The 15,862-nt window shown below is 40.7% G+C and overlaps 1 protein-coding gene across 3 annotated transcripts in view; it reads left to right on the top strand.

Moving 5' to 3' along the window:
- Positions 1-15,862, top strand: part of CA12 (carbonic anhydrase 12) — a 57,998-nt gene that overhangs the window by 25,442 nt on the left and 16,694 nt on the right. Inside the window, exons 1-2 of one of the 3 annotated variants that reach the window (XM_052807547.1) lie at positions 5,414-5,654; positions 8,855-8,875. The exons of 1 other annotated variant lie outside the window; for it this stretch is intronic. In XM_052807547.1, coding sequence (XP_052663507.1) covers positions 5,564-5,654; positions 8,855-8,875 — 112 coding nt within the window. In that variant the 5' untranslated portion in view covers positions 5,414-5,563. Of the gene's footprint in view, positions 1-5,413; positions 5,655-8,854; positions 8,876-15,862 lie in introns of those variants that run through there. One more of the 3 variants, XM_052807545.1, reaches the window with a different exon arrangement.

The following is a 15,862-nucleotide window of genomic DNA, read 5'->3' as shown; positions in this document are numbered from 1 at the left end:
CTGCAATGGAGCCTTGCACCCACCCACTCTCACTGGGCCTCACTGCCAGCAGTCACCCCAAGATCCACCAGCTCACAAACCCGGGGGGTGGATGGGTGAACGGGTGAGACCCCACTAGATGGCAGTACGACCCAGACTGATTTTAGTTATCGCGCACGTTGAGTTCTTTTCTTATTTTGGATCCAACTGACCTTCTTGTTTGCTTTCTGTTTACAGTATGCATGGTGCTCCACAGTCTGTTTGTTATGGCCACTTATCCATATGTTTGCTAAAATGTTTTTTAAAGAAAAGTAGCCATGCAGTATCAGCATCTCCCCTGACCTTTGACACTGCTCACATCAAAGCCTTCTTTTCCATTTTATTTCAGCTTCATCTTTGAAGCTAAACACACCAGGAAGAGGGAGTGAGGGTGGTCAGTCAAATCATCACGAAATTTGCAAGTGAAAACTCCAAATGTACTCTCTTATGAGAAGACCTTGTCTCATCCATTTAATGGGCTGGGATTATCAAATATTTAATAGTGTCACTTGTGCATATTGACTGATCAGCATCCAGGCTAACCAGCTTGCAATAAGATAAACAAAAAACATTCCCATTAACTTTGCAGAGAGCTCTAATAGGCACTAAAAGTTAACTCTCGTATACCTGCTCAACGGCTCATTTGTAGACACTCCCTGAAGAACATCTGAAAGCCCACATTCCCAGTCTGATTTCCTGCTAGAATAGATGACTCTTCATTTGATTCCTGCATAACTGGGATGATATGACCCTTTCCCATGCTCCAGCATGGGAAGCACTTTAGGAATTAATTTGCAAAAAAAATCCACAAGATATAACAAGGTATATACAGTAATGGCTGTACAACATTTATTCCATGGGAAAAACACAATAGGGAATGTATAGTGAAGATAGGAAAAAAAAAAAAAAGAAATTTTGTCTGAGCATATGTTGGATGATGCTGTCAAAACTGTGCAAGCAAGGCCAAAACAATCATAAAGATACAGGGAGTATTTCTAATTTCTTGTAATCTGGAATTGCTGGAAGTGTATCGGCTTCATTTCCTTTTTCCAAAATTCTTGAGTCCACCATCATGAAATGTGTCTGTCTGACAATGGCAGAGTTTGATTTAGTAAATAAATTTGGCAATTTGCATGTCAGAAACACAGCTATTCCTGGAAGCCTTGGATCTCAACTGCAGAACTAATTTAACTTTTTCCATATAGTTTGGAAAAATAGCTATTCTGGCTCATTCATAATATGAACAGCTTTCATAAAAAGACCTACACAACCTGTTTCGTATATTGTGTAGTCATTAAAGGTCTTTTGACTTATTGCAAATGGTGACAGCATCACTTGTTATCTACATTGTTCATTTCTTTTTCTTGTGTCTCATTCTCATACCTACTGCGATCACAGTAAAGGGCATTGCCATGATGAAGGAATTCTTGGAACAACAAATACAGAGTATTTATTAATCCAAAAATGAAGGACAAATGAGAAAACATGAGCTAATAAGAAGTAGTTTCCCAATATGGGAGCCAAGTGTCATTGTTGTGCCTGTCAATCTGTATTTGGAGTTTGGAGTTTGTTCTGTGTGTGGTGTGCTATGGGCTGGACAAAATTAGTAAATGGGCATGGGCTGATTTTGAGGAGAGAAGCAGTTGGGACCCCAGAGGTCTTTGCTTTTGTAATCAGATTAGTAGAACTCAAAGGTAAGTGAGATAGAGCAGAATTTCCTTTGCTGATGAACTGCAGAACATGTGCTGGCCAACTAAATGTGTGTAGCCATTTTCAAAAGAAGGATATTTACACATGAAGATCTTTACCCATGTCTGTCTACTTGCAATTCTCGACCTGTGTGTCCACTGCAACTGCTACTATACCAAAAACACAACCATGAGCAAGGAGCTGCTTTTTTTAGCATACTTAAGCCTGAGCACTGCAGAAAGCAGCAGTAATAATCTTGACTGGTGGTCATAATAGTCTCAGTGTACTACATTCAACAGAGCTCACATACGTAACTCCTGAAGTCCGGCACATGTTCAGATGTATCATGGAAAACAACAAAAGAGTAAATTTTCAAACTAAATTAGTATTTTGCTAATCTAAGTTATTCAGGAAGATAGTCTGCAGTGAGATCACTTCATATGCCCTGAGGCATAGGAGAAACACATAGCTCTTGAACAGATGTAATAGAGGGCTGACTTGGTTATGGACTAGGGTTATATCACTGCCCAGGTCTAATCATAAATGTCCATGACAAGTGTGTTCTTCTCTGATTTTCCTTACCTAATGGTCATTTACCCTATCATTGTCTAATTTCTACAGCACTATGCTTTGGGAAGCAATGTCCCGCCTTTTTTTCTGTTCCCAATTCTACACACAGAGATTGGGATGAAAAATTGGTACAGAAGAATTTGACTGAAAATAACTGCTGATAACAGTGCCCTTTGAAATATACCTCAATAGAGGGAATTACCTGTTTTTAAAGCAGTTCTGTTCATACACTGTGAGACTGAGGTAGTGTTTAATACTTCATTGTGTTTGTCATGTTGAGGTGCCACAGAAGCCAAAGTTTCAGTGTAATTTGGAGAAAATCAGCCTGTACTGCAAAATCCTGGTTAGCTAGATCACAGCTGGATGGTGATAATATTTTGGTATCATTGCTACGGGGAACTCTTGTAGCATAAGCCAGCCAAGCTCCACTACCTTCTCAGCTGAGAACAGCAGAACTGAAAGTTTTTCAATGAACTGCTCTAGAGAAGAACAAGGTAGAAAAACTGAGGAACAGAAATAATGGAGCTGCTAAGCAAATCCATATTCAGGCCAGATAGCACCCTGCACTTGATCCTGCTTTTAAAAAGGATTCATGATCCTTAATTGCATCGGGTGGGGAGTGCTGCCTGCTAACTGGGGCAGGGCCTCAAACTGTGGGGACTGTAAGCTCAATTTTTCTCCAACATTGGGACATTAGGCAACCTATCATTCACCCCTTGTATTCCTTTGCTGCAGCTTTAAAATGGGAAATCACAACTAGGGAGAAACAGGATATGGAATCATCTTATATTACAGCATAATTGCACTTCTGCAGTTCCATTCAACAGGGAATCCCATAGCAATACTGAGTCTCCTCTGAAGCCCATGGTCCTGCTGGGTGGTTGTGTTTTGGTTTTTTCTCCATGATCCACGTCATCTTTCATCCTCCCTGTTCTTAGCTCTACTTACTGCATACTGCATTGTAAACATGTATTTTAATATGGCAAACACCCACATTCACAGAAGACATTTTTCAGCATAATGAGTTCCCTTAAACTTGTCCTGTGCACTTTCCAGGATGACTATCACATTAGTCTATATGTTACTACCGGTTTGACAAACACCACTAAAGTTAGGAGACAGTGCAAGTTAAAGATTGATAAACCCACACCACAAAATTTCAACCTGACCTGTCGCACTGGGGATCTGAATTTACTTCTCATAAGCCCCACTGATCTATGAAAACCCTGCTCTGTCTCTGCCTTGGACTGATGCTGAGATGAAAACCGACTTGCTAGCAACCTAAAATTTCTTAAAGATAGAATAAAATGGCAAGCATTGTGTGGTTTGTGCAGAATACAGGCAGATAACTGTGTCAAGGAGCTTTTTTTTTTTTCTTTTTCTTTTTCTGTGGCTTGGGTTTTGCAAGCAAAGAGCTTTCTATCCAGCTAGCCTTGAAAGCACAAGCGCTGCCTGGAATTCCTCCCAAGGATGTGAAGCCAAACTATAGCAGAAACTGGGGAAGGAGAGGTGTAGATTGTGGAAATGCAAAAAAGAGCTGAGGGAAATTCTAAGAATCAGAGCATACTTCAACACGGTGAACTTTTCAAGAACACTGGCAGAAAAAAGGAAGGAAGGAGATATGAAAACACAGTTTGGCAGATAACTCAGTCCACACCCTCCTACACAACAGGACCTTTTTGTAGAGGAAGTAATTTTCAACTGTTACTGATACCAGCCTTAGCAGCTTGTCAGACAGGTTGCCAGTTACCTGAAGGCTGATGACAAAACAATTTCTTCTACAGAAACATACAAAATTATATTTCCAAACTTGCGGCAGGTTAGGGAAGGTCCTGCATGCAGTAACAACTGTGTGCTGATAGCCCACATGCTTCAATACACAGCATGCCCGTCTGTACAAACATGGTAGACAGCACGCCTCTTTTCTGGACAACAGCACTTAAAAAGCCATGTTAAAAACATTTTCACTATACCTCATGCCCTCTCCCTCTAGATTACATCTGGCTGAACCAAAACAAGCAGAATTACAATCTAGGTTTACAAAATACTAAGAAGTATGAGAGAGCAACTGTACTCAACAACAGCTGCTTTCTAAGAGGCTACAAGACATTAATTAGCTGCTGCTGCTCTCTGCAGCCTTCCTCTGCCTAGCTTGGGAGGACACAGCTACAGAAGAATAGCAGCAATAGGCCAGAATCATGCTCTACAGTAGGTCGCTACCTGGGATCTAGACAGAAGTGAGCCATGATCCAGTCAACCTTCCTTTCCCTTTATCAGCCTCAAAAATGATGGTTGGAAAAAATAAGCAAGTCTAATAATATTGAGCAATTAAATAGCAGTTGATAAATAAAGATGCTAAAAATAAAGTCTGACCAGTCAAAACGAATACATGCTACAAAGCTGTTACTGAGATGTAGTAAGCAGTTAGTAACAATTATAAATAATAATGTACTCAACTAAAACCAATAGCCTCTCCAATCCCACCTTCTGCTCCTCAGCGATCCATAGTGGACTCAGTTTAAGAGGTTATTCCTCAATCACCTTCAGAAGAGGACATTAACTTATACCCTGTGCTCCTCTTTACCCCTGTCCATACATGTCCTGAACATAACATTAGACTCTGGGGCTGTTTATTCATGAATTTTCACTCCTCCCCACTTCATGTGTTCTCCTGGTTCCAAGAGCTTTCAGCTTAAAAAAAAATCCCTTCCTAACAAGTTGGATGGTTTTCATGGCAAGTGTCCATGGTCCCTCTGAGTTATTAACAGTCCCACACACAGCCTCACTTCTCTTCCCCTCCCTCCAGTCCTCACAGTGGCCCATTATGCTAAATCACACTGATCCAAAAATGGGAGCTGAAGGAGACACTCTGAAATAGGCTAGAAAAACTCTACTGTGGTATGGCCCATAAGAGGACAGCTTTTTTAAGCATTTGTGTCTCTGCTAAATAATTTCTGAGGTTCCACATTTAAATTCCCTCTCCAAGAGCTGGAGTCTGCCCTGTGAGGAGCTCACTAAAACTGAGGTAATGAAGGGTATGATCAGTTTTCTGAGGGTGCTGTGACCTAGAGGCAGGTCTGATTACATCATTTGTTTTGGGTTGAGTCTCAGGAGCTTTATAAAAAGCAGTCTTAAAAGGAAGGAGAGAGACAAGGGGAGAGAAGGGCAATAACTCATTAGCAGAAGCTCTGTGTGCATTCTGCTATTTGCTACATATCTACAAGGGACTTTCTTCAGAGTGCAAGGAACCTGTGAACTGTCGGAATATTATAAGTCTTTCCTTGAGATGTCAGCCAAGAGCTTCAGTATAGTCACAGTCGCTACTGTGCTTATTTTCTTCCTAAAGATACAACTCTCAATGCAAGCGCCGTTGAATGGTAAAGTCTTTCAGCTTTCTATTTTATTGTCACTTGTAACTTAGGGCAGCTAATATATGCAGAAAACTGGCATCTTGTAGTCATTACTATTTCATGCATGAAAATAGCATGCTCAAAGCTGTATATTGTTGCAGTCTGCAGTTCTTTGGAGTTAGTATCCTTATTTCAATTTCTCAGAATAGGCATTCTGATACATATAGGAAAAAGAAATTTGTGCTCTGATTTAATATGCATTACAGACTTCGTGCATGGTCAGTATGTCTTGCTTTGTGATCTTTTTGTTTCTCATAGAATGAAGCAGAGACTGGCCCTTCTCAGAGTTAGTGGAAGCATCACACCTTTCCCTCTGCCCTGTTTATTTTTAAACCAGAGGAAAAGAATGCAATGCCTGTGAAGAAGCCCATATATTAGACCTCATTCTCTTATATTTAAACAGGACCAGTTTCAGGAGGTCAGCCCTCACTCTCTTTTTAGGAGTTAGTGTTCATCTATTCAAGCTGATTATAATCAATTTTCATCCATTCTAGCTAATTATAATCCACCTAGTCTGATTACAGGATATGAGGGATAATCATTGTAAAGTGTTGTGTAAGAGGACTTACTCAGCACATATATTCATGGGATGAAAATCCTGAAGGCTCAAGTGTAATCCAGAGCTGTCAGTTTCGTAAACAGCTCTGCCAAGACAAACATTTTACCAGGTTTTTCACATGAGCTACATAAGGGGTGGAATTCAAACTTTTAAGGTCACCTTCTTATTTTGGGCATATAACCTCTGAAAAATGGCTATATTCTGTAGCAGAATCTCCCACTTGAACGGCAGTTTCCTAGAGCTTGGTGCTTTCCAGGTGCTTTCTCTGACAACACAGAAGCTTTGGAAGTGAAAGGATGTGTCGAAAAGACATGTCTCACGATATGTCCTGAAGGGAATGCTGGAGAATTTCTATCTTAGAATTAGATGCTCAGTACCAAGAAATGGCAAGAGCTACAGCATCTGCCTGTCTCTGACGTCTACCCAAGTCAGAGACACAACTAACGTAGATTGTCGTAACTAAAACCATTCCCACTTTCCCAGCTCCCAAGTGACATTGGAAACGTATTTGTACACTGGATATTGACCAGTGAAACACAGATACACTGGCTTTAGGACCCTCCTCTGCCATGCATGGACATGTATCTGTGTTACACAGAAGCACTCACCCCAACATGAACAAAGAGGCAGGAGAGTGCTCACAGGTACGGAGCTGTTGATAGTTCCCTTCTAGATGTGAATCAGACACTCTCTTGACTCTCCTCCAATTTTGGGAGACTGTGTGACAGTCTGCCTCATCCTTATTTCATTATCAAGCAGAATAAGGCTAATAACCTTGCTGATAGTCTGAGGATGGCAGCAAATCACTTTTGCAGCTCTACATGTTCATTCAGACAAAATCAAGAAGATTCTGCCATCTAGTCATCTATTCATCTCCTGATCTAAGTTAGATGAAATAAGTGTTAAATGGGCCTCAGCCCTACCTACGCTAATTGCTGTTACTGTGCTCATCAGTAAAGTCATAATGGTAGTGAATTGCAGAACATCAAAATGCTCACAGGCTAAGGAACATTTCACCTGGCAAAAGACTTTAAGCTTTCATTTATTTTTGTTTTGATTGGCACAAACACCCAAAATATTGAAAATCTTTGAAATTGACCATTTTAAGGTTGTTCTAGATTATAAAAATCATAGTTTTGACACTTTGTACACATTTTAATGGGCAGTGGGAGAATGAGCAGAAAGTAGCTATTGTAATTAACCCAGTATTTCTTCAAACCCTACTCAGATGAGGATGTGGCAATTTCTAAAACCTGTTGACAATCAGTTGCTATCTTCATGCAAGTTTTCCCTACAGAAGGTGCTGACCAGAGGACACAAGCACCCCCAAAAAAACTCAGTAAGAGATAATCCCCTGCAGAGAGAAGGGGAGAGGAGAATGAGGTTTCTCATCTTGAAATCTAAGACAGTACACAAATTCTTCTATGCAAGGAACCTGGGGACTTCAGCCAGGATGATTACACAGACCTCGTTTTGAAAATTCCAGTGTAAAAGAACAAGGCATACTGGTCCTAACGAACTGGAAGCAGAGAGCTTAGTGTTCCCAGCACATATCAATACAAAAGAGCTAAGTGCAGCTGTTTTGCACATCCCTACAAATTAATCCCAAACATTTCACACAATATTCTTTGGAGAAGAGCTGTATCTGTGACCACGCTTCAGAGTACAAGAAATGCAGCCAAGAATCATGTACTGAGCAGACATGTGCATGTAAGAATAAATATTTGCATGCATGCATGCACACACACTGAGTGTTTGCAAGACTTGTAACTCAGGACTGTTTTCTAAGCAGAAATAAAATTAAATTTGCGGAGAGTAAAGATTTGCATTAGCCTGATAACCAAAACTGTTCAGGTCTGTCAGGACAAGCACCTGGAATTACACAGCAAGCTGAATGACTGTAAGTAGGTTTCAGGACCGAAAAAAAAAAAAATTTAAAAAAGCATTTAATAAGTCAAGACATTTCCAAAGACATGCAGAAACACTGTCTCAAGTTCAGTTCCTTAAGCAATGGATGAATATTGATCATTTAAACACTCACTCAACCCCCCCCGGGATACCCTGAGTTATATGGGTTCATGTATCATACTCCCTTTTTTCAAAGTCCATCTATTCCTATCTGTTTCAGTTGGCAAATCCCAGAGCCACTGTACAGAAGTGACTGTCCATCATTTCTCAGTGTAGCAATGGCAATCCACTGATGTTTTTCAAATTCCTCAACTAGGCACAAGGTGGTTCATTATAGCTACACCCCATTTATATTCCTTAGTTGCCTAACCAGAAAAAAATCTGGGATGTACCTACATAGAGAGTCTGTGGCTATTAAAAAAAACCCCAACAAACCAAAACCTGACAAAAGTTTCGCTCCAGGATTTAAGTGACCACAAGAAAGCCACCTCTATGGGCAGGATCACAGGGATAATTATAATTTGGGTGAGAAGGGTTCATAATCTTTGAAAGAGTCTATGTTTTGTTCAACATCTGGGGCTAGAAAGACAGATAAAAGTATTGCAAAATTCAGTACATGGGTTTAAGTGGCAATTCGTTTCTTTACAGAGCAAGATCAATTTCAGATATTCACAGTAATATTTCTTTTGTCTTTAAACAGGGTCAAAATGGTCTTATATTGGTAAGTACTAACTAACTTTTACATACTAAGTTGTGGCTTTGTTCTGTATTTTAAGGACAACATGCCAAATGTATTCTGGTGAGAACCTACTAGGTTCACTATCTTTACCCAGGTTTGGATCTGGCCTGTTGTCTTGAAATCTGTTATGCATCCATCAGGTTTCATACCTGGGTTTCTGGGTTCTAAATTGCCTTGCAGAATGACAGGAACTTCAGCAGACTAAGATTGGCCCTACAACTGCAGAGGTTCCCCAAAGCCCTGTTTCCCCACCAGTCACAGACCAGCAGCACATTTCAGCCTAGTTCTGCGAAGAGCATATCTCTCCCTACCCACATGGGTCTTCAGTTTTAAGTAGAGTCAGAGTTCAGCAAGTCACGTGTATTGTGTTACTGGAGACTTAGCTCCCTGAAAATCCCAGCACTGACAAGGTAGAATAAATCATATTCAGGAGAGGAGTGTTATTTTGTATACTAATCCTCTAAGTCAGCTACTAACCCAGAAGGATCTGATGGCTGCTCAGGAAGAATAATTATCCAGAGATTTTCTTTTAATTGATCAAATCCTCTGGCCAGTTATTTCCTCATTCAGAGTAGTGTTTTATATGCCACGTGCCCACAGACAAGTAGGCAGTACTGAGAATCTCAGCAAAAAATGCTTCTTCTTAAGCCTTTGGTGCTGCTCCAAGACAACACAAAGAACCTCTGAGATTGAACTCGCTGCTAGTAACTACTCCCTTTGGCTGTGCTCCAGTTTACCTGACTTGCTTCACATAAGCAAAAGGAAAACTGTCAGCTGCATGTCTATAGGTATTAATGTAACTGCCAGTATGCACACATATACTTCACATCCTCATTAGGGAAAAAAAGCTTTGCACAGTTTGAATAACAAAAGCCTGCATTTTCCACCTTGACAGCAGCCATCAGATGAACCTAACCCTGCTGGGTAGTAAGGAAAGCAAGACTTCTTTTACTACCATCGAAGTAGAAGTTTTACCCTCCTTCCCAGGGTAATGCTTGTTTAAATTAGTTACTTCTCCCTTTCTGGGAATTTGGGTACCAGTGTTTATTTCAGAGTATGTTAATCTTAATGCCCAACTTCATCAGTTCCTGTTAAGTACTGCCATACTGCAGTCTGATTTCTAGCATGTACAGGAGGATAGAGGGAAGGTTCACAAAACAGATTCTTATTTTTTTCCTTCAACTACTGATTTTCAAATATATCTAGAAAAACACAAAAAAGCAACTTCAAAAAAATTAAAGTGGCAACTGAACTTGTACAGAATAGTTCTTTTCATATACCTGGAAAAAAGCAGAGGTAGAACATTGGTCTGCACAGAGAAAAACAGCAATTAGAGAGACTGCAGTCAGCCAGAAAAGAGCTTCTCCATACTCTCCTGCTGATCCTGGTTCCTTACAGCAGCCTACACCTTCCACCATTTACCTTTAACCCTGCAACACTTTGCAATGCCTCACACTAAAATTAAGTCAACAGGACAGGAAAGGAAGTCAAGCCATTATCATCCCAGTGCAGACTGATGTCAAGATGAGGGTCAAGGTACAAGATTAAGGGTGGAGGAGAAATCCGGGTGCTGATTGTCAAAGTTCTCTTTGTTTAGTACAACAATATGTAAAACTGAATGTTGATACAGCTCAGGGCATGGTGGTGAAGCAAGATGACACTGCGTGTGATCAGGCCTTATCTCTCCAGTGCAAGCTTTCCAAAGAAATGAGCATTTGGCTTGGCTATAATGGAAACTACTGCTTGTCATGGTTTAACCCCAGCCAGAAACTAAGCACCACGCAGCTGCTCACTCACTTACCTCCCACCCAGTGGGATGGGGGAGAAAATGGGGAAAAAAAAGTAAAACTTCTGGGTTGAGATAAGAATAGTTTAATAGAACAGAAAAGAAGAAACTAATAATGATAACACTAATAAAATTACAACGGTAATAATAAATGGATTGGAATATACAATGCAATTGCTCACCACCCGCTGACCAATGCCCAGTTAATCCCCGAGCGGCGATCCCCCCACCCCCACTCCCCCCAGTTTATATACTAGACATGACGTCACATGGTATGGAATACCCCGTTGGCCAGTTGGGGTCAGCTGCCCTGGCTGTGTCCCCTCCCAATGTCTTGTGCCCCTCCAGCCTTCTTGCTGGCTGGGCACGAGCAGCTGAAAAATCCTTGACTTGAGACTAAACATTACTTAGCAACAACTGAAAACATCAATGTTATCAACATTCTTCTCATACCAAACTCAAAAACATAGCACTATACCAGCTACTAGGAAGACAATTAACTCTATCTCGGCTGAAACCAGGACACTGCTTCAGATACAATAAAGGCTAAACCTCTCCTCTATTTGCCTCTTCCTTAGCCAAACTGTAGCAATGCTATTTGTTCTTCCTGATTTCACTATTCTTGTATATAGCCCAAGAAAAAGTGCCTGGAAGAAACAGCACAGGCCAGCGAGCTGGGGCATGAGCCCTCAGCCACCTCTGACACAGGCTTGCTTTGTGTCCTCTGATGGGCTGCTTCACCTTCTGTAAAATGGACAAAGTAGATGAAGCGTATCATGAGAAAAGTGTTTTCAGTTAAAGAACTAAAAGAATTGTTGCCCCATAGCTCAGGATAGCATGTGCATGCAGCTTTTGGCAATGTTGCTGTGTGGCTGGAAAGTGCAGGCCTGAAATCCTCTGCCCCAGAAGTAAATTGGTAGAATTGGAGATCTGGGCTTCAATTCTTCAGATTCTGGCTTTCTGCTTCTGTAATGTAAGAGGGCTGGAATGAAATCAAAGAACCAGAATCACTCCTTGATAGTGGACAAGCAGCTACAATGGAGGAAACTAGCTTTACAGCCAAGTTTAAATTAATAGAGCCAACAGAATTATTAATGTGCTTTAACATGTGAGGGGACAACTTCACACTACAATATAGACACAACAACTGTTGTAACAGACCTCAGGTTAATTGAACTTGCAAACTCCTTAGTTTTACTGTTGCCAAATACTCCAATGCAGTGAGGTGCTGAGAACTTGTGCTAAGACCCCTCCACTTCCCCTTAGGAAATGCCAGCTTCAGTGAACGCACTAGAACATGCCCAAAATTTCTCATACAGCACTTGAATGGAGTAGCAGGGACAGCTACAGCCCTTGGCAATTCCTCTATCTTACAAGCTTCCCTCTGGACACATATGTGAAAGATACACACATATTGGATATGTGTACACAGAATGGTATGACTGAGCTCTGCCTGTGCTCTGAGCGAAATGGAAACCATGGGGTCATGTTACTGTGGCAGGGAGCCTGGACTCTCAGCCTTCAGTGCTAACTCAGCCTGGGCTAACGGCAGCTATACAGCTTCCAGCTGGCTGAAAACAGGGCAGAGTGCTCTGCCTGGCTGCAAAAATACCACAGACATTCCCCGTGTTACTGACCCAATGCATTTTACTACATTAGTTTGCTTCAGATCAAGAGAACTTCGACACCCCGTGAGAAGCTCGAGCAACATGAATATTAATTGGTCATCAGAGCAAAAGTCTGTTGGTAACACTGGTGTCTTATAGGCATGTTTTCTTCTTTTTTTAAGTCAGCCAATGTACACATGCTGGGAGCAGACACCATGGTTGTTCTTAAAGGAACATGTCCTGCATCACCCAGCAGCGCTAGAGCTGCAAGGCTGGCTGAAAGCTTAGGCACAGAAAGCTAAAAGCTGCCAAAGGAGATGATACAATGGACGCATGCAGCCATGGTGTTGGGGGTATTTTGCTCAGCTCACCGTGCAGCTGGGCAGCAAGACTATCCAAAGAATTATTACTACTTTATTTACAGACATCTTTTATAAAATAGACATGAGGGCACAGTCAGGCTTAGGGTTATCTACAGCGTGGTAGGGGAACATGGTCTTGGAAACTCAAGTACTAGAAGGCAGCCCACAAGCTGAATTTGAGCAACCTGAGTTTGCACTCCCTACAGCAGGGAGTGTTCATGGCTGCACTGGGCGCAGTGGTAGCAGGAGAGGTCCTACTTCTACCCATACCAACAGCTCTGTACCTTAATTTGCTCACTCCAACAGCTGAATAGTAGTGTTGGGTGGGTAGGACAGGCCCACGGCACAATTATTGCTCTGCTGACACAGTCCTGACAGGACCCTCATAGCAGCAAACATCATCTGAAATGCCTGGGTCATTCCCTTTGTCACAAATGTTGTCACAAAAGAAGGGTATTAACTACTAAGATATTTTTGCAATATTTCTTATGTTAATACCTTTTGGGACTTGTAGTACAGGCCAATCTTAATACATCCACACGCTATTCTTTATTCAGTAGTGATCAGACAGAGCCTTTGTAAACATAATGTGATTTCCACTGAATTTATCTGAATGTGCTGGCACAGAAAAAGGAAAATCTGGTTCACAATCAATCATTCATTTTCAAGAGAGCTAGCTGAGAAATGCCTTCCAGCTGTGTGGTTTATCTACCATGGAAATCTCAATTTCACATATGCAAACCCAAGCTGCAGTGAGCTCAGCTCGTTGAGACAGGAGTTTTGAGGCACTGAAATTAGGAAGACTATGTGACAAAAGGCAGAATTTCTAGAAAAACTGGTTTTGTACCAAAAAAGGCTTTTTGTTTGGTTTGCTTGGTTTTTTTTAATTGAGCAGGAATGAGAAGCAAAAACTGCTGTAGCTTAGAGGCCTGTGAATGGAGTTGCAGATTTATGTCAAGGAAAGGGTAACTGCTAGTAAAGATCAAGGTACATAAAGACTGCAATAACTACAGCATTTTATAGAAAAGACAAAAGTTTCCCTTCTGAACTGCTGATGTTGGTGTGGAAGTTCCCATACTCTGTTGCCAGCTCTTAAGGGCATTCAATTCATCCAAACATAGTACTGAAAAAGTGAGTGGTACTTCATGACATGGTTTCCACTGGCTGGGACTAGACTTCTATTTTATGCACCAATTAAAAATTATTTATTTAATTATCAAGTCTCCAAACCTACAATATGTAATATATTGACATCTTCTTGCAAACTCACTATCTTATCAGTGCATGGAAACCCCAAGCCTTTTAAAATTACTGAAGTCTTTTTACAATAAAGGTTTCTCAGCAATTTTTTCTGACACTGCTGTAGTCTTAGCTCCCCGGAAAGTGTTAAATTTCAGTGTCATTGACTTGCACATCAAGTTTCAACCTCAAGAAACTATCATTTCCTGGTATATCCTGATATATATTTTTCTGGGAAATGTTCTTGAATATGTATATCCCATAGCGTGGAATTTATGCTCCTCTGGATGGATCTGTTATTTGCCAAAAACTATGTAGACGACAGTATACAGTCTTCTATAATATCAGCATAACATGTATTAGCTTTTAAAATGAATTTCAATTTCAATAACTTTAAGATAGTACCATGAAGATCTAAGAGGAGAGAAATTAATGTGATTGGCAGCGAACTGGAGTCAAAGATTTATGTTACAGCAACATCAAGGCCTACTTATACTGGAAAGCACTGACTGAGTCTGAGTATCCACACTGCAAACAATACCATGTGCTAACCTATGTCTTGAATAATCTTAAAGAGCTTTAACAAGGAAGTAAGTCTCTCTTTGAGCACCAGAACTGAACTTGCCAATTCTATCACATGCACTATGTTTAAATCACATTCACCTCCACTATCCATAACCTTGGAAACTGTCTTTCACGTTAAAAAGTGAGTCTCTAATAATATTCTCCTGATTGTTAATTTTCCTTCAGAAAAGATCTGAACTTGCTTTGCCACTGATGACCCGATCTAACATTAGATTCTGGCATTCACGATTCACGGAAGATGTTAACACACTGGAGAGACTTCAAAGAAGCCACAAGGAACATTATAGGTTTGGAAAAGCAGCCTTCTAACCAAAGACTCAAGGAACTCAATCTATTTAGTTTAAGAGAATTGAGAAACTATGTCCTCTATTTATAAATACTTTAATGAGGAACAGAAGTATTCTAACAGGAGGCTCTTCAATTTCTAAGCAAAGGATTAAAAGCAATCACTATCTAAACGAAGTCAAAGCTAGACAAACTCACAGTGAAAAGCAAGCTACCAAGGAGAGTAATTATCCATTGGGCACTAATGAAGTATCTTTTACCTGCAATGCTTAAAGGCAGAGTATATTTTTTTTCCCTTCTGAAAGATATGGCCTCATTGAAGTAGAAATTAATCCAGGGAGGTCCAATGGCTTGTGTTATACAGATCAGGCTGCGTGATCCCAAAAGACCTTCCTGCCTTAGAAAGAATTATGATGAATCTTCAGAGTAAAGAAGAAACACAAGTTGCAAGTACCTCTTTTGGTATTTAAATCCAAATGGTCTCAGCTTACAGCTTGTGAACAGCTGCTAGCTATTAATCTGTAATTAAATCAAAGGCACAATTAAAAATCTCTTGATAATATCTATTCTTTGTAGATCCTACCTAGGGCAAAAGACTGTGATGAAGAAAAGTTTCACCAGAGTTTGAGCAAGTTATTGCAGGTCAAATTGTCATAACACCTTCCATTTTTGCAAGTTAGCTTTTCACTGTGCATTATGCAACATGGCTAGATAGAGCCAGACAGTTTGTATGGTAAGGAAATTATATAAGGGTCTGGCTTTCTATGTACTGAAAAGTATGGAAACTTTCCTCTGTCAACATGAAGTCACTTCTTTCAGCAATTCTCTTCAGAAGGCTGGAATAGCTGCATTACTGTGCATATGCCTGTTACTTCCATAGGGAAAAGTAATTCATGTCAGTAAATAATCCAAATACTGTCACAGATCCAAACTCTACTTGTCACACTTGTGCACTCTGAAGAGAGACAATACCATCATGAGAGGGCCAGAGGCACTGTGGCTGGCTGTGGTGCTGCTGCCTGCAGGCCTAACCTGGTGAGCTACCAGGCCTGCAGTTCCCCAAGAGTGTAACATCAACAGCAGTGGAGATTGTAAAAAAATAGAG

This window comes from Harpia harpyja, chromosome 14 (assembly GCF_026419915.1).
Source record: "Harpia harpyja isolate bHarHar1 chromosome 14, bHarHar1 primary haplotype, whole genome shotgun sequence".
NCBI classification, from domain to species: Eukaryota; Metazoa; Chordata; class Aves; order Accipitriformes; family Accipitridae; genus Harpia; species Harpia harpyja.
This window is presented reverse-complemented; position numbering and strand designations above follow the sequence as displayed.